Genomic DNA, 19,502 nt, shown 5'->3' on the forward strand with positions numbered 1-19,502 from the left:
CACTTTAGCTAATGGGGCCTTCTGCTGCCACTGCGCCGCCGGAGCACGATTTCTGTTCTCATCCTGAAGCAAAGTTCTTAACCCTAGGTACTATTCCTGGGTTAGCGGAGTCTGTAACCTGAAGCGTCTGTAACCCAAGGTACCACTGTGGTTTGCAAGGAGCCAAGTTACATGGTGTGTTATCAACTCATAAGTCAAGGTCTAAACTAAAACTGGCAAATTAGCTGAGGAGTTGCGCCTGGAAACCATGTGTCCGCCCCCCCCCATTCCACCAGCTAGATATTTGAAGCAGATGTGCTGAACACAGTAGTCAACCCAATATTTCCAAGTGTTAACCATTTATAAATAAGTACATTTTTTTTCATACATACAGTTCATTGTACAGGTTACAATCTGTATACATTAGGGAGGGGCAGGGGAGAATGCATTCTTTTTGAACTTTTTCCACGTCTATCTGACAGCTCACATGTACAGACAATAAAACTCTGCTCAAGCAAGTACAGTGAAGGGAAAGAAACACATTTCTTTCCTTTTATACAGGAGTGGCCAAGAGTCTTAGCTGAGCGCAGGGGTTTGTGCGGCTGCCCTGCTGCAAAAGATCACAACTGTGTTGGTGATTCAATATATCAGTAAGAGAACAGAACATGCAATTGAATATTATTATACTGTACAGAGAAAATCCTTTACATCGGAATTATAGAAAAGCTAAAAGGAAAAAGAACTCAGTGTCTTCCCAGCAAGTGTCTTGAAGGATGGCAAACCTTAAAGGTTTTTTCTTTTTCTTTAATACAAAGGAGTGCTGTGTTACTGTACAGAGGCAGACAAGGCAGGCAAAATGCTGCAATGCTCATAGGGAAGAAAATGCAAAATGAAAGAACACCATCGGAATGGAAAACACGTTTGAACTGGTGCAAAACATTCATCCCCTCCAAAAATACCCCAAACCCTGGACCTATACAGATCAGTGCCTTGCACTCTGTGGAAATGTCAGTATCGGTAAATAACAGTGGGTACTCCTAGGAAATGGACTCGGGGTCCGGTGCATGTCCAGGCAGAACAGAGCTGAACTGCCCCACCTTGCTCACGGACCCAGTGTGATGGCAGCCAGAAGAAAAAGCATCATCTCTCTCTTTCCCTTTCTAAGCAAGCGTAAAAGTGCAAAAACCTCGTTCCGTTTTCCCAGTAGCCTCTCGACTCAGAAGCAGCCCCAGGCCAGCGGTGTCTGCCTTTCTGTGGGGAAAGCAGTTCTCTGGAGAAGATCCCAAAGAATTGTCAAGGATTACAGGGTTTTATTTGCCAGGAGGGGGCCTAGTCTGGTCTAGCAGGTGGATTATAATCAAGAACTGCAAACGCAATAGCCTGCTATGTAATTTCAGCCCTTAATATGTTTTTGTTTTTAGGGGAGAAAAATCATCCAGCAATTGAGTTCAAGTAATTCGGGGGGGGGGGGAGCAGTTCAGGTTTTCCACCCCTTTGTGCTTGTGCCCCAAGTTCTTCCTTCGCTTTCCACAGCAACCATACATTTAGTGAAGGCATCTAACATGTCAAAGGAGGTACATTATTTCTTGTCCCCTTCTAAGCCCTTTTTATAAGCTGAATTCCGGTAGATGAAGGCCCTGGGACTCCCAGTGTATTTAAGAAGAGGGAAATGGGAAGAGATGTCGCCTGCCAGCCAAGAGTTTGCAAGGGGCCACCTTAAGCAGAGAAGGAGAATAATTTCTAGGCACGCAGTGATGTTCGTTGCTTTATGTAAGGCGTGGAGAAGCTGGCACTTTGGTTTTTTACTAGATGACTTTCTGTGTGGATCTTGAACGGTAGCAATTTTGTTAACTGCTGCAAAAGGCCAGGCCAGTGACTTGGGCTTTCAAAATATGTGCAGGCTTCGCCCTCCCCCCTTTCTCCGCAGTCGAATGCTATGTAATAAAAGAAAAACAGCCTTCAGGCTTAGTATCTGAAAGGAAATGTTCTCCTTCTCAAATGTTCTGCATATGTGGACAGCCTCTGCCTCTTTGAAACTGCAACAACAGGCACATTTTCAGCCACTCTCAAATAAACTCTTTACCTCCAAGTACATTTCTTACAGCTAGCAGTAGAGCCATGTTCCAAGCTGATAGCTCTCTTTCCCTGGAGCAAAGCAGACCTTGCAATGTATTCAGACTCCCATCCTATTTTAAAGAGCCAGCTCAGACTTGTTGGGTGGAATTCAGCCAACTTTTACTCAAGAGTAGACCCTCTGAAATGAAAAGACCTAATAGAGTCATGTTCTTTAATTTCAGCGAGCCTATTCTGAGTAGGCCTAGTGTTGAATTTCACCCTGTTTCAAATTTCCAGGTGCCAGGATCAGTTTTCGGTACCCAAGTGGCAAGACCCCAGGAGGCAGACTCAAACCAGGGTCAAGTTAATTGCTTGAATGCAATTAAAGTACAGCACACAAATTTCTTTGGTATGTAAATAGCAGCCATGGTGAAGCCTGCAAAACCTTGAGATGGTGGCAGAGGGTGGAGAGAAGTCTCTAAGTGTGCCAAAGTCCAGAAGGTGCTCTTTACATTTCACAGAAAGACTCCATTGGCAGCTTTCTAGAACTTGTTGCTGGGACCATGGTGAGTAAAGTGGAACTCCCCCTCCTGGTCCCTGTGGTTCCGAGGCTGATCAGATATGGCAGCTACTAACATAAGAAACAAAAATGTGCTTCTTCACTGTGTTCACGCAATTAAGGACAGGTCTACCTTGGTCCTCAGAAGCAGCTGGTACTGCTTCGAGAGCCGTAACACATGCACCATAAACCTGCAACTAGATTCTAGCTCTAGAATAAGCCTTCCACTCAGCCTAGAAGCTTTCTGCAGTGTTAGAATGACATGGAACGGTGGCATACGCGGGCATACATTCAAAGCAGAAATGCCACTAGACTATTTGGTGTGTTTGTGCGGGTAAAGAGAGTTCTAAAACTCCAGCTTAGAAAGGGAGACAGGTGCAGTTATTTTTACATGGCCCTTAAAAAAAAAAAAAGCATCTGGGAGCCTTCTCTTGAGCGTTAAGCCATTCTATCACACTTTCCTGAGTAGAAAAAGCCTCACTTGAAAAGGCATTTCAATTGCAGAAAGGACAGCGAAAGAAATTACTTTGTGCTCTATCACATTGTATTTCAGGAGACGACACAATGAGCAACAGAGGTCTAAGCCAAGAGCAAAATCAGAAGGAACTGCCTCCTGCCAACTTCTAAGACAAAAAACGGCTCCTATTTCAGCTGAGATCTGTGTTACCTGGTAACTAAAAGCAGTCACAATTAAGCCTCAGGTGCTCCTAAAGAGAATTGCTAGGAGATCAGTTTGATAAGTCACAGCAAATGTTTCTCTTTATATTGATAAAAGTACTTCGCCTTTTGATGCTTATGTACAACAGCTAATACTTGTGCTATATATTTTGAGTCATTGCTTCTGTTTTAATACACTGAAAGACGAGAGCTGTTCTGCTGTATTTCTAATGAAGACACTGATCACACTTAAATAACCAGCATTTATCATAGTGACAAATGAAACTGTAAAGTGCACCCCCCCCATTTACAAAGAGAGCAGGTGACAAACCCATCAGTGCAAAAATCCTGTGAAATCACAACACAGTACCGGGGGGGGGGGAGAGAGAGAAGAAGAAGAGGGGGAAACCCTGCCCAATGGAAGTATTAAAACCTCGTTTTGAATGTGCATGCCATTTCTTCCACTAAACACTAAATGTAAACAGATATGGTACTGGGAACCCCATGGCAGTGAAGAGCAGAGCAAAGCAACCAGATTCAAGAACTATAGCATTATGCCATCAAGAAGATTCGTATGTTGGAACTGCAAAGGTGATCGGATCGGCATGACAGCAACATTGTTCCTCCGCCTCCCGCATGGTGGAGACAGCTAAATTTGGTTGCGTTTCTCTACTTGCTTTATCGGGAAAGACAGCAAGTTAATGCCTCAGTGCACTCCAGCCATACCAAACAATTTGGTGCGAGGATCTTTTATCGTAGCCCAAAAGGCAAACAACGGAAACGATTAATTTGACCTTCCACTGTCCGCTGCAGTAAAATGGGTTCTATCTTCTGCATGATACAAGCAGTTCCAAAGTAGTTGCCACAAATCTCTTAAGGAAAGAAAAATCACCGATAAACACATGCAAACATATTCTTGTTTGGTGGTGTGTCTTCCAGTTTTTAAGAGTTTAAAGTAATCTGTCTTTATAAAGCAGAAAAAAATGTCTTAAGACAACACTAAAATCATAAGGACGATTCCCTACATCTAGCAAGTGCAGGGGGGGAGGTTATCAACCCTTTTACACATTACAAAAGTAATGTGTGGGGAAAGCAGGAAGTAGCTTTATCCACCCCCAAAATAAAAGAAAGCAAATTTCAAGTTGCACCTTCTTTATATCGTGGGTTATGTACGAAAGCTCGCTCTCCCCTCTCTCCTACGCACACTCACAAGAGGGCACAACACTGTCCCTTTCAACATGCAAGTTGAAACAGCGGAAAAGCATATTCCCGAAAAATGTAGCTGCCAATTTCTGGACTTGCTGGGCACCAGTACACCTTGGCAAGCCCCATAGCAGCAGAAGAAATTATGCTAACACCTCTTTTGCTAAGTGTTTCCTATTACTGCAGGTTCTGGAATACAACAGTTAAGAGCTGGAAAAAAGATGTACAAAAAGAGTCCTATGCAAAGATCAAAGTAAAAACCGAAGTAAAACAAACCCTTGAAAACATCCCCTTCGCACTCAAACAAGGACTACTCGTTCTGAGAATGAAAAGATTTCCTGAAACTGTTACATGAATCTCTTTTGCGTCTCTGAATTCCAGGACCTTAAAGCATAAACATATTGTCAGTAATACTTCCAGGTATGGAACCCGCCAACCTCACCTGAAGGTGCAAGCCTTGCTGTTTAATGGAAATGCCTTTTCTAATCACTTTTCTATTTATAGAGAGGGTCTCCTGAGGACAGCAAACAGACTTCAGAAAGAAGCCAAGTACTGAAAGTAAATCATAGGAAGCAAAGGGTATGTATATACCTGGTTTATGTTTCAGAAACCATTGTATTGTTTTGCACATCCTGATAAGAGAAATGAGGAACTCCGTTTCAGCTGGGACAAAAGACTAGCCATCCACGGCTGGTGCAATCATAGCATGGAGGAAAATAACCCTGCTTAATTAACAGGAAGCCAGCTTTATCCTTTGTCCAGCCCAAATGAAGAAAGGGCAAGGTGTGATTTTGCATTCCTTTGTGTCCCTGCCATTTCACTGTACCTCTGATGACCTTTTGAGCACCTGCATACATTCACAGATTACCTACAGCTGCATGAATCTGAAAAGCCCTTGCTACTCAGGAATGACCTTTAATTGCCCTCAGAACTCCTCGCCATCATTTTTTGTCAACATCTGATCTTCTCCCACCCAGTTCTGCCTTCTGAATTTGGCCTGGAAAAACAGCTCCAGCTTCTAACACTTAAGAGCATATTCCTCAAACATCAGTATTGTATTGGTCTAAATGACCCAAGTCGCAGTGCCCCACAACCAGAGAAGAAGAGTGGAAGAAAGTGCTTCACTCTAAGTGTCAGCCGGAAAAGGAATGCCGAGATGGCTCAATGGGTCTCTAACTCAGGAAGCATTGCTACGAGTGTACTAATACTGACTTCTAGGGGGAGGGCATTAACCGTCACCATGGGAGTGCCTGTACAAATTCTGCTTCTCTTTCTCAGTTCCCCCCATCACGCTTTCAAATGATAGGACACCTCACAGTTTATAATGAGCTTTCTTGATTTGGGAACAATACCTGGAGTGTGAATCGGTAAGGTGCTGTTCCATTTGGAGGACAAGCCCACTGATAATGGACAGGAAGTCCGATATACAGACCGAGGTAGCCGCCCACTGATTGGCTGAAGTGGAGAGAACTTTGATTTCTCCCTGAATATTTGTTCAACTGCCTCAGAGGAAATCCAAACAGTATCATTCCGAACATGCCTTTCAAAGCAATGTTACCCGTGGAAGTCCATACCAAGAGATTGGCTGGAAAGGATTTTTTCAAAATTCACAACCATGAACCCTTAATACTAATCTTCAATCCGATCACACCAGATAAAGCAGGATGGGTTTTATGCATAGCTCCTCACTGTATTACGAACAAAATAAAAGCCGCATTCTGTGCAGGTCAACAAGCTCTTTGGACACAACAAAACAATGTGGACAGCACTGTGCTGACTGAAAGAGTGCAATTTCCAAGTCAAAAGGGCTCAGTACTCTGGAGGAAAATTTAGTAAGTGTTTTAAAGCCTATATTCAAACCAATCTGAATTTTGAAATTCGCATTTTGTTTTTTCAAAGAGCTGGTTACCTCTCTCGAGTGATTCCTTCTAGGTCAGCCCCAACACCGTCTACTAACATTGCCTAATTGACAGCTGAAGACATGTACAGTGCTGGCTTTATCTGAGGTCAGCTGTGTGCATCAAAGGGTTTGGAGCATGTCTTGGACTGCCTCATCACCACACAGAAAAAAAACCCTAGATGGTGGCCTGCTAGGTGAATGAAAAATTTAAAAAGGGAGGAAGAAAAACAGCAGTGTAATGTGGGAATTCAGCCGGGAAAAGTGTGCTGAAAACAAGGCTCTTGCTCCAAGACACGTCCGTTTCACACATTAGACTCCACAAATGGTCTCTTTGGTTTGATAGGGGATGTCTGTCCTTGCCTGGAGTCTCTGGAGAGTTGCCTATAGAGGTTGTCCTGATACGCCTGTGCAACAGGCAGTGTCCTGGCCACCTTAACATCGGGATACGAAGAGGTTTGGCTAACTCTCTCTAGGAGGTCTCCTCGGGAGCCATTGGACAATATCCCATGTGGGCTGTAATAGTCGTCTTCCAGCAGGTGGCCATTCTGTGCATTGTTGGTTTTGTTATAAAAGGCAATGCTGCTGATTGAGGAAGGCGGGCTGAACGTTTCTGGCTGGGGGAGGTTTCCTGGGGACGTGGGGCTTATGACGGTATCCACTGAAGACACAGCCCAGGTTCGGTTCTGTTGGTGCAGGTGGGGATACTGCTGAGTCCGGGCCGTTTTATCAATGATTCCCATGAAAGGCGTGGTCCTGGAGCGGGCAGGCTCGCTGGGGTAACCGCCCTGCGTTGGAGAGACTGGGGAAAGCTCATCGCATGACCTGTCATAGGCTGGCTTAAGGGGGATCTCCATCTGCTGAATAGAAGCCGAAGGGCGGAAGGGGGGGTTCAGATTGGGAGTGGATGAGATGCTATTGCTGGAAGGGGAAAATCGGAGGCCAACACTCTGAGAATGAAGCAGAGGCCTTGGGGTCGGCGGGTGAGGTTTGATTTCATTGGGGTTTACTGCCATGGGCCTTCGTATCAAGTGAGAGATATCTGGCGAACCAAGCTGGCTAGTGGGAAGGGAGGAACGTTCGAGATCAAGCTTTGTATGACAGACTGGGTAATAGGAAGCGGACTGGCTGCGCCCAATCTGTGGGGTCTGGTTGTATCTCATCCCGCCGCGATAGGCAGAGGAAGGCCTTTGTGGGAGATCCTCTTTAGCCAGCCCTCCATGCTGACAGATGGCCCCTGCACTGAGACTAGCCTGAACGTGCTGCATGGGCCGCCCATCCCCCACTATCCCCCCAATGGAGCTCTGGTAGACCAGCCGGTTTTGGCCAGCAGCCATTTCCGCTGACGCCGACTGGTATTTGCTGGTCACTGAATGGGCCACCTGGCCGTAAGTGCCCGTCGGGATCACCGTACTGCAGTGCACGGCCGAACTCGGCTGGTTGCTTCTGACGATCTGTGCCTTGGCAGGCTGCAACCTGAGCCCTTGCTGGGGGACTGCAACCGGCAGCGGAAGCATCTGGAAGGACCTCTGTGTCATTTTGGAGAGTGGAGACTTTGGCCGGCTGGGAAGTTGACTGATGCTGGGTTCCTGCTGATATCGTACGGGTGAGCCGGACTGAGCCCTGTAGACACTCATGCTATCTGCTGGAGGGCTGGCTCGGTACTGAGGGCCTCTACGAAGGGGAGAAGGAGGTGGGCTTTGATACTCTTTACCTTGGCTACCTACTGGAGGTGGGCTAAAGCGGTAAGACGAGGCTTGGTGAGCAGGAGATGTGTGTGCTGGGCTAGGCCTATAATGGGAGTTCTGGTGTGTTGGGGAGAGTGCTGGGGAGGTGGGCTGGTACCCTTGCCTTGTTGGTGACCCCACAGAACTATTTGACCTGAAGTCAAACACCTGATGTGAACTAAGTGGTGAGCTGGAGATGTAGGCAGAGTCTCGGTGGGCAGGAGAAGAAGGTGGGCTCTGGATGATGGGCAGAGTTTGGCTCGGCCGTGACTCCGTCTGCAAGCCAACAGAAATGTTTTCTTCTACATCTTGCTCAAGGTACTCCTCTTCCAAGATGTCCTGCACTGCATACAACTCTTCGTGCTGCGTTTCAGGCTCAGATACCGCAAGAGGCTCTTGCTGTAGTTGCGCCTGCGTCTGTCTGCACTCTTCCTCCACCCTCATCAGCAGCCGCTGGATCTCACGGTTGTTCGGACAGAGCTTGATGGCCTCGTTCAGGTCCTCCAGCGCTGCTGAAAACTGCCTGCTCGACCCAAGAGAGGGGACAAAAAAGAAGAACCAAAGTTACTCTGGATCAGAACGGATTTGGGAAGACTTAAGCAACAAGTTTCTTGCGAAGAAAAGCATTGCTAGCCATGGTGGGGAGGATGTTCCGAGTCCTGTAAGAACCAGATTCTTCAGCCTTTGGCTGTTTCTTCCATTTCCACGGCAGAGGACACAAGGCAGTTTTCCCAAGATTGCTCTCTTGGAAATGAAGGGAACAAGGAAGGCAACTTTATGGTATGCAGGGTAGGTTTAGCTGTGCCCCTCCAACTATTTAAGGTCTGAGCTTAAGCCCTTATGATGCTCCAGGCAAATGGCAAGCTCTGGCCTTCCTGCAGCCAATGCATTCTGCTCTTGGGAATGAAGGGAACAAGGAAGGGAGAGAGTGCCTGACACAAGCCCACAATGCCTTTGTCTATCTTTGGAGGAACAGAAGGGTGGGGAGTTTGGGGGGAGGTGGGTTGTCATTTACAGGGACACTGGTAGCTTTTCAACAAAACAGTCATCTACTCGAATGTGATTGCGATTGGTAGAGAATATCCTCTACGCCCTTCATGCATTTCGTTTTATTGTTTGGTTTTTTTAAAACACAACAATTCCCCCAAGCCCCAAAACTTTGACCTCCCCTGACTGCTGATGCTAGGAGGCAAGGCATGGTATGGCAAGGGAAGGCTTTTTCTTTTTTCTTTTTTAAAGTGGTATAATGGACCCTGAGTGAAGAAATGTGGGAAAGTCCCCGAAAGGAAATTGGTTGCCAATTTACTGCAAGCAGTGGGGAGCCGAATATGAATGCATAAAAGAAGGGAAAGTGTGGCTCAATTCATAGAGGTCTGTTTCTGGAATGGAAGTTTAATTATAGCAGTGAGAGACCCAGACGAGGGTTTATTGCCACTTCAGTGGGTCCTCCTTGAGCTGAGAGGTTGAACTGCAGGGCCTCCAGCTCAGCAGTGATGATCAAATGGGTAGGTACAAAAGAAACTCTGGAACAAAACAAAGCTCCAAACAGTCACAGCAGGTACTACCCTACTCCATGAGCTGAGCAAAGAGGCTAGCAGTGGCTGAAAGGCAAAGCTCTCCAGTCAGTTCAGGATTCTGAAATGTGATCCCACCTGCAGCAGATGAGCTAGGCCCCTTTAAGCACCAACCAGAACACAGATGAGATACAACTGGATCCCAATGCTTTCATCCCACAGCAACAACTAATTTCGAGCACAGAGCAGAGCAGTCACTAGTTAACCCCCAAACATGCCCTCCAGAAGCTCAGCTGCTGCATGCTTCAGCGATGTGAATAAATCTAGCACTGACAGAATGCTCTGAGGACACTATGGTCCAACTTACAGAATTACTATATATGGAACTGTGGAAGGTGCTCAGCTTAATGGAAGAGGGCGAGTTTCTTAACCTGGTATTTCCGAGGGTTAGAATTATAGTCTCCCTTGGGCAATCCCTTGCTGTCGATTCATTTGTGTGGAATGGGGGCGTTTTTGGAATGTGTCACACCCAAACCTCAGGAGAACAGAACCTTTCATTTCTCTCTGGCTCTCCTCTCACCTGCTGCTGCGTTTGGCCCTTGCTCTTGCATAGTAAGCTTCATAAGATTTCGGTTTCAGCTCCAGTGCTTTAGTAGCAAATTCCTCCGCCATTCCAAAATCCTGCCATCACAATAGGTGCGTAGATAAGTCATTGAATATATACACACACAGAGAATTTGGGAAGAAAAAATAAGAATATGACATGGAAATATTTTTATATGTGGACTTGGTATTTTCCAACACTGACGTCATGTCACAGATAGCTGGTATCGAGAGATCCAACCCTGTTTTGTGAAGTTACGAGGTTATCCACTCCCAGGCTGGGCCTATAAGGACTCACTTCGTTCCTTGTGTGTCTCTTCAATCGGTCTGCTGTCACTGTGTCTGCCCTGGAAACCTTGCTGGATATAGGATTCTGTCAATTTGACAGGTCTTCTTTAGTGTATGTACTTATTGTTGATCTTCTCCCTGCACCGCTAATCTAAAAGTGCGGCCTAGACCTTTACATTTGGCACTGTTGGAAACAGAACTTTCCATCAATCTGCTCTTCTCATGACCTTTTTTTTTGGGGGGGGTTCTCTTGAACTGTGTGCTAAAGGAACATGTCAAGGGGTTCACAGCTGCACAGCTTTGCCCCTTACCAGTTTTAATGTTTCGGTGTAGGGTACCTTAACACGGCTGCTGACTCTGGCTGGAGTGAATGGCTGCAGTGAAGCTATGCAACACAACCATGCGATGAGGGCATTCAAGTAAGCCTCTTCTTATACAGTAACTCTGAATTTTTTTTGCTAACCAATAAAAAAGAAGAGGCAAACCTTGGAAAGGTTAAGAAAACCCTTCAAAATGGTCTGGATATGCTCAATGGGTATGTTTGGTTTTATACATACATTTTTAGTTTCTTTCTTCTCTCCTCCCTATTAAATCACTCCCTAAACAATTTCTGCAAAGTGCTAATGTAAGTTAACTCTGTTTCTTAGCTCTGTGGCCACACGTAACAGATATGATTAAAACATGTCTATTCTTTAAAATGTTTGCATGCCAAATCCTTGACTTTAAATCCAAATGTGCAAAGCTTTATTATATATGTTGGCTTCTATATTGCTGAGACATTTACTGGATTCCTAGCATAAACAGTATTGTTTCTCTTCCACGCACTTGTAAAAACACTTCCCATGCTATGTTTTTAGACACAGGAACAGATTGCAAGTAACGCAAGTTGTTGCCCATCTCCAGGAGGAAGATGGGAGGGTGTGGGGTATGTGTTTCTGATTCTGAGTGACTGCTCTAAGAGAAAGCAAGAGCTTCAGAAGGCTATGACAGCATTACAAGTCCGACAGCATCCTCCAATCTGCACACATACAGACATTGAGAAAAAATAAATCAAAGAGAGCTATAACAGCTCTTTTTTATATAGCGATGAATTTTTAATTGCTTGAAATTAATCTCAAACCATTGGCTTGGCTGTTTCAGAACTGTAAAACGCCAGTGCTCTGTGAAGGACAACCAGGTTACAAAAAGGTGGAGGTTTTCAAGGCCATTCCAGGAGTCTGGGAAAGAGTCTGGTTAGGGAGTGGTTTAGGAACAGGAAAGGGAGCTGGGAAAGGATCATTGCCAGGAAGGGGCTTTGAGAAAGAGGCCACTTACATTCATTTTCCTCCGGCATCTGGAGAGGTTGAGGAGGAGTGAGACCTTCAGTTCCCGGAAGGTTTTCAGGTCCTCTCCAAACCCTTCTCGGGGGAACTTCTTCAGAGCATACTGGTAGCGCTGGGCAGCCTCCTTCACTTTCCCTTTCTAGCAGAACGGCAAACAGGTCAAAATGCACCACTCAGTTTTCTATTTCAGCATTGTAGCAGTTCTAAGACAATCACTGAAGACAGCTGAATGTGCCTACACAGTTGCATCAGAGGGATCTAGAAATAAGCATGGCAGCTGTCGTTCCTTGCCGAATGAAATTTGGCTGCATGGAAGTCTTTAAGAGAAAAGCTTTCCTCTGTAGACTGTAAATTGATTTCTAGGTTTCTTGTTCTGATACTGGAGGGAGAAAGCTTAGCACAGCTGAAAAGCTCAGACCCTAGAGAATGGTTAGGTGGGTTTTCTTAAGATGCCACTGGATTGACTGTAAATACTAAATACACTGGGTAAAGGTTAGCTCAAAGAATGATTGGGCACATCGTGGAAGTATGTCCAAAAGTATTGCACACATTGGTACTAGTCTGAAGTGACCTGGTCAATTACTTGTCCATCTCACCATGGACAGGGGACCAATGAGAACACAAGTGACCGACTAACAACATGTACCTGACAGTAATATAAACTGCCCAAAGGTTCCTGCCAAACAGAACCTCTTCCTGTACTACTTTGACATAAGGCTTAGAAAAAAGTGGATGTTTCCCCCCCCACACACATGGCTGATTTCCCAGCTGAAGGAAATATTGAACTATTAATGGCCTCCCCACTATAGAAGCAGAAGGATTTCAAGGATGGACTTGGCAGGCAAGAGCCTCTTGCCCACAAGACCACTTCCAGTCCTGGAAATGGAGGGGTCAGTGCCCAGGGACCTCCATAATATCGTAAGAGGCACATACTTTTAAATTACCTGTCTTTCCCCCATTGACTCTAGTTTCTGTATCTCAGGCCTATTGCTTCCAATGCATCTCCTTTTATTCATCTATTTATTTATTCCTTTACTTTATGAAACCATTTATATCCCACCCCTTGCTGTTGCAAAAGGAGAAACAGCTTACAATATCTACAAATTACAATTTTATAAAAACAACAATATACACTTATCAATCAAAAACCCATGAGAATCAGTTAATTTTGTAGGTTTGTTTGGTTTATCTGTCAGATGCAGCAAAACCCTGCCAAGATATGATGGTTAACAACCAGCAGAAAATAGCAAGGGAGGAAACCAACTACAGTCGTACCTTGGAAGCCGAAAGCCTTGGCTCCTGATCAAATCGGCTCCTGAACAATCAAAACCTGGAAATGAGTGTTCTGGTTTTCGAACAATTTTCAGAAGCCGAACATCCAGCACGGCTTCCGATTGGCTGAAGGGCACTTCTGCAGCCAATCAGAAGCTGCACTTTGGTTTTTGAATGGTTCTGGGAGTCAAACGGACACCCAGAATGCATGCTGTTCGAAAACCAAGGTACCACTATACAACTTTCATGGAGCAAGGCATTCCATAAGCTTAGTGCATCCTTTTGTGTCTTCTGCTCATATCATAATATCTACATTGGACGGCAACATCCCATTGGCACCAGCAGAGGCTTTCCTCCCAAGGCAAGTAGCAACGTGGTGCAGAACTTTAATTTTTAGTGCAAGGTATAAACTGTAGCCAAGCAGTAGCTCAAGATTCTGAATTAAGAGAGCCACCTTGATTCTAAGAAAGCTATTCCAGATATTGGAGAACATAAAAGTGTTTTGTGGTTGTTGTTGCTACTGCTGCTGTTTTGCTTCACAAAGCCCAGCAATTTAGTCAAACAGTGATGCTGCGGACAACCCTGTCAGACACAGGGCTCAATGGGGTCTTAAGTTCTATGGACATGCTGACTGTATGCATTTAATCCCAACGGCCATGGGCAGTGCCACCAGATCCAAACATCAAAAATAAAGAGATGTTCTACAGTGGCAACCATTCACTTACATGTACTGCAGTGTTTTGGAGTAATGGGCACCTGCTGCCAGGTTCTGAGGCTAGGGGATTTTTATTCATTCAGCAATTCAAGCTACTGTCAGGACTGCTTGTGCTAAAAATTACAAATTAACTGATGCACATGAATTGTGCAAATTAAGCACATTTATAATACTTGCTCATTTGAATCCAAATTATTCAAGTTAGGTTCTTTTAGCCACTGAGAGAGTGCAGAATAAAGAAACATCATAGACTTGACACCCACTCAGTCACCCTGTGGCATAGTCAGAAGAGCAAGGGGGGGAAATGTTTTTTTTTTTTTTTTTAATGTGAAAGCTCAGGAACTGTTTTGATGCAATTGCAGCAGCAAAGAAATAAACACTGATAGGTCGTTTAACTGATACTTGGTGAAAAGCTCAGTTTCCCATCTCTCACCTTGTAAAACATGTCTCCTTCCTCCATCAACTTGCTCAACAGGATGACCATGATGTCTGGCTTGGAGGTGGCCATCGCCCAGGTTGCTGGACCTGTAGTGTACAGGATGCATGATGGGTAAAAAACTCATACAATGCAAAAGGTGGTAAGGGAGGAAAGCTAAGGTGGATAAACATCCTGGGGGGGGGGGGAGAAATTTCTGCTGGAGAGAACAACTTGGTGCAGCCACCCAAGGAGCGTGGGGTTCTCGCAAGAATGCTTCAAACTAAAAACGCCTTTCCCTTGCAACCTTTTCTTTCAGCTGATTTGAAATGATTCGCAAATGTTGGAGAAGAAGGCATCAATATCCACCAATTAGCATTGGTGGGAAGTAAAGACAGTTACGTTCTGGAAAATGTGATTAGTGGAGAAATCAAAGGGTTTAACAAACAATATAGATCAATTCATGTAAACTTTAAATATGGTATGCTACAGCTTTCTGGATGTATTTGGGGCTGAAAATTTATTTGTGATGTATTTGTGTCAGCACAACAAGAACAGAGTTTAAAAAATAGTTGGTGTTTCAAAACAAGGCTCACTTCAAACAGGGCTTATACCTGCGAAGTACTTTGGATACACTCCCCTTCTATTGCAGTCCAAGAGCCCAATTCTACAGCTGTTTTATGCAGGCCTTTACAAATCCACCAAGCCTTCATGGTCTAACTTGGCAGGCTAATTGTCAAATAGGGGAGTTCTCAAACAGCCAGAAAGGCATGGGGAAGCATTTCAGAAGGCTCTGAGTAAAAAAATAAATTGGCAGCATTTTAAAAGTGAATTAGGTCTTGAGGTCAAGTTATTCTCTGCAACAGTAAGGGGGGAAAATAATTGTTTGAAGGTGAGAAAAAATGAAAAGAGAGGGAGAGAATGCAGGCAGGCAAAACCATAGAAGAGAAAGCAGAGCTGTCAGACCACCAAGCTGGATGATGACAGCAGTGATGTATACCTCGTGGTCGACTCGGTAGCGTCTGACAGCCTTTGAAGAAAAGGAGAAAACAAAAAAGTTGTAGAAGAGGGAGAAAGAATGGATGACGGTGAATTTAAAAAAAAGGAAAAAGCAGCAGTGAGAGGCAGGCAGCATAGCAGCCAAGGCACCAGCAAATTCCCTTGTGACGCGAGGGGTTGTAGGGGAGTAGAGCAGTGCAGGCAATACCCAAACCTGGAAGCATCTACAGAGCAAGGAAAGCAACAGCTGACAGCAGCATATCAGCACAGCAGAACCGTCGAAGTGGTGGTCATTCTCAGAGGAATAACCTCATTAAGAGGTACTCCCCCAGTTTGCCCAGAGCTAGGCAGGAGGGAAATCCAATGTTCGATTAACACAACACAGCAGCCAAAGCGCACAGGAATGTTGGCATTCTGCTGGTGAAACAGAAGCAGCATTCTTTCAAAAGCGGACATGCCTTTTTCATAGGAGTGCTGCAAGTTTGCACAACCTGGGAGGAAATAGGGCTCTTGAGAGATTCACAAGGTGGGTTTTCTTTTCTTTGACTGTTCCCTACCTATCTTGGCTCCTTTCTTCAGTAGTGTGACAACAACAGAAGTATTGCGGCAACCCACGGCCCTGTCGAGGGGGCGCATCCCACTGTAATCCACATGCTCAATCATGGCACCGTGATCCACCAGGAACTGAACCTACAAATAAGCAATCAATTGAAATCAGCATCACCCTGGAAGTCATAGGCATTATGATCATGCTATTAAGTGCGGGTTTTTGACCTCAAAAGAACTGAGAGTGGGATGCTGAGCTAAAATGGCAACTATTTTTATTCCTTCACCTCATTTGACTCCTGAAGGCACTTAGGAGTTGGAATGAATAAAAAAGCCATCAGATCCAATCCCCGGCTCAAAGGTAAAACCACCCATATATGCCAACCACACACTCCAGGCCATACTGGAGAGAGCATGTATGCCACACAGCAAATAGCTGCAGACTTCATTGTGTTGAAGTGCGATGTCTACTTTTGCCTGACACTATACCGTTGGGCTAAGGCCTGTTCTTTCTTTTTCTTTCAGCTCAGTATATTAGAAGCAAAACTCCCTTGGTGTGCTTTCCAAAAAAGTTGACCACTACTGTAGGATAAGAATTTGAAGGTGGTTTGGGGCCACATTCCTCAATTAGCTCTGGAAATCAAACACAATATCCTCCTGGAGCAGCTGTACAAGTTATGGGTGAGTGGTACCTACTTGGCTGGACATTTCCAGAGGGTGATGCTTGGGGAGTGTTTTGCAGCCCCATGCAGCCTCCAATGTGGAGTTCCTCAGGGTTGAGTTTTATCTCCTATACTGTTTAACATCTATATGAAACCACTGAGTGGCGTTATCTGGAGGTTTGGAGTACGCTGTCAGCAATATGCCAACGACACACAGCTCTGCTTCCTCTTTACATCTGCAGGTGAGACCGTAGATGTGCTGGATCTTTGTCTTGCCTCGGTAATGGACTGGATGAGAGCCAACAAACTGTAGCTCCATCCAGATAAGACTGAGGCACTGTTAGTGGGCAGTTCCCTAGATGATGGTGATGATGATGATGATGATAATAATAATAGTAATAATAATAATAATAATAATAATAATAATAATAATAATAATAATAATAATAAATTTATTATTTATGCCCCTCATCTGGCTGGGTTTCCCGAGCCACTCTGGGCAACTTCCAACAAAACACTAAAATACAATAACCTATTAAACATTAAAAGCTTCCCTAAACAGGGCTGCCTTCAGATGTCTTCTAAAAGTTTGGTAATTATTTTTCTCTTTGACATCTGGTGGGAAGGCGTTCCATGGGGCGGGTGCTACTACCGAGAAGGCCCTCTGCCTGGTTCCCTGTAGATCAGATGGATGGGAGTTTGCCTGCTCTTGATGGGGTTACAATTCCTCCAAAAGAGTGGGTATGCAGCTTGGGGGTACTTCTGGAACCTCTGCTGTCACTTGAGGGTCAGGTGGCCTCAGTGGTGCAGAGTGCCTTCCATCTGCTTCGGCCCAGCTGCGCCCCTATCTGGACAGGGCCAGACTAACTACTGTTGCCTATGCTCTGGTAACCTCAAGGTTAGATTATTCCAACGAGTTATATGTAGGGCTGCCTCTGAAGACGGTTCGGAAACTTCAGCTGGTGCAGAATTTAGCGGCCAGGTTGCTCAGTTTGAGCATATTACACTGATCCTGGCCCAATTACATTGGCTGCCAATTAGTTTCAAAGTGCTGGTTTTGACCTTGTTGTTGTTTGGTCATTTAGTAGTGTCTGACTCTTTGTGACCCCATGGACCAGAGCACGCCAAGCACTCCTGTCTTCCACCGCCTCCCGCAGTTGGGTCAAACTGCCTTGTTGTGGCAAAGGGGCTTGAATAACTCAGAGAGGCTATGAGCTATGCTGTGCAGGGCCACCCAAGACGGACAGGTCATAGTGGAGAGTTTTGACTAGACGTGATCCACCTGGAGCAGGAACTGGCAAGCCACTCCAGTATCCCTGCCAAGAAAACTCCATGGTTTTGACCTATAAAGCCCTAAGCAGCTCAGGACCGCAATCCCGCAAGGATCACGCTTCTCTAGATGAACCTACTCAGACCCTCATCACCTGAGGGCCTTCTTCATGAGAACGGGCCTTTTCTACAGTGGCTCTCCATTTGCGACATGCTCTCTTCAAGGAGGTCTTCATTATACACTTTTAGGCACCAAGCAAAAATGTCCTCTTCATCAAAGCCTTTGGCTGATTAACATCTGATGCCCTTTTAAATGTGTTGTGGAGGAGGGAATCGTTGGTTTGTTTTTGTTCTCATTTTTATGATGTATTCTGTGTTTCTTATTTTGTATTTTTATGTTGTGAACTGCCCTGAGATCTACAGGTGAAGGGCAGTATACAAATTTAATGAATGAAACTAAGTTTGCCAAGGGCTTGACATTATCCTGAACCTCCTCTCTTGGATTTGAATTCTCCCCCCCCCCCAAAAAAAGCACTTACCACTTCTGCATCACCATAAAAAGCAGCTAGATCCAACGGAGTGCGCCCATTTTTGTCGGCATGGTCTGTAGCAGCTCCACTCTCCACCAAAGCTCGTACTACTGAAAGGTGTCCCTTTAGGCAAGCCCAGCTGAGGGCAGTAAGTCCTTCTTTGTCCATTAGGGAAATGGAGGATCCTGGGGAAAAACAAAACACAGAGCAAGACTACTTAAGGGTATTTCCAAATATGCTAAACCCACCTGCAACTCACAGTGCCCCTCTTTAAGAGTTTCATTCCTGGAAGTTGTTTTTTTTCTTCCATGGAAGTGTGTGCCTTATTTAAGAGACTCTTATGTCCTCTGCAATATTCCATATACTGGCTGTGCAGGTATCTTTGGAGAAAAATTGCCAGTTTGCTGACATTTGAAGTGCTTACTTGTCAGACCATAAAGGTAATACCATTTGGAAAAGAATGACGTGATAGATCTGATTCCTAGAGAGAAGAAACAAAGGATAGAGGAACACACGGCTGGTGCAATCTCTATAGGTTGTGGCCAGCCAGAATAGCAGCATGATTTTGGTCATTTACGGCAACAGCTATTCTGCTGAGCTGAGATTTTCTGAACCTGTAGCTGGGGGTGGGGGTGGGATTGGCACCTGAACTGGGAAATCATTTTGAAAGTTTTGTTCACAAAGTTTCGACCCTGTAAAAAGTCAATCAACTAAGTAAGGCTATTCCACTGTAAATGAAACATTCGTATACAGCATCCTAATTCGGATTTGAGTCTAGCTTGCATGATTTCATCCAACGGTATGAAATTTGTGGAAAGCGAACGTCAAGGTCTGTCTTTGCAGTAATTTTGGAGTCTGCTTACACATACTTGGGTTTAATCTCAACACGACTCCAAACTAACCTTGTGCTAGTAAGAACTCTACAGTGCCCAAATGTCCCTCGGAAGCTGCCATCATCAAAGGAGTCCGGCCTTGTTTATCTGCCATGTTAACATCTGCACCATGGGTGAGCAAGAGATCAACAATCTGAAAGCATACAAAGCAAGGATGCATTGAGTACAAATTGTGCACAGTTTGAGAGCCATGAAAAAAATGCATAAGCCCCTACGCTCTGTACTCACGACAAGTTTCAGTTTGCAATTAAAATGTCACTATGCTACACCTACTTAAGTCTAGTACTTTCAAAATCTTCCACCTCCAAACATTCCTCATATATCCATTGGATTTGCATTTAAGAAATACTTTTATTTAAAATGGATGTGAAGTTTTCAGAATGTTCTGCACATCCTT

At 44.9% G+C, this 19,502-nt stretch overlaps 1 protein-coding gene across 3 annotated transcripts in view; it reads right to left on the reverse strand.

Moving 5' to 3' along the window:
* Window positions 1-321: 321 nt before the first annotated feature.
* TANC2 (tetratricopeptide repeat, ankyrin repeat and coiled-coil containing 2) overlaps window positions 322-19,502 on the reverse strand; it is a gene marked incomplete at its 3' end in the record, with an annotated part of 194,571 nt that continues 175,390 nt past the window's right edge. For 2 of the 3 annotated variants that reach the window (XM_083469381.1, XM_083469380.1), the window contains exons 21-27: window positions 19,115-19,238; window positions 18,222-18,397; window positions 15,763-15,895; window positions 14,225-14,316; window positions 11,797-11,943; window positions 10,172-10,272; window positions 322-8,600 (exon numbers count right to left, since the gene is read on the reverse strand). In XM_083469381.1, coding sequence (XP_083325507.1) covers window positions 6,656-8,600; window positions 10,172-10,272; window positions 11,797-11,943; window positions 14,225-14,316; window positions 15,763-15,895; window positions 18,222-18,397; window positions 19,115-19,238 — 2,718 coding nt within the window. Of the gene's footprint in view, window positions 8,601-10,167; window positions 10,273-11,796; window positions 11,944-14,224; window positions 14,317-15,762; window positions 15,896-18,221; window positions 18,398-19,114; window positions 19,239-19,502 lie in introns of those variants that run through there. The other variant, XM_083469382.1, reaches the window with a different exon arrangement.

The sequence above is a fragment of the Podarcis liolepis genome (assembly GCF_965112155.1).
Source record: "Podarcis liolepis genome assembly, chromosome: 13".
NCBI lineage: Eukaryota > Metazoa > Chordata > Lepidosauria > Squamata > Lacertidae > Podarcis > Podarcis liolepis.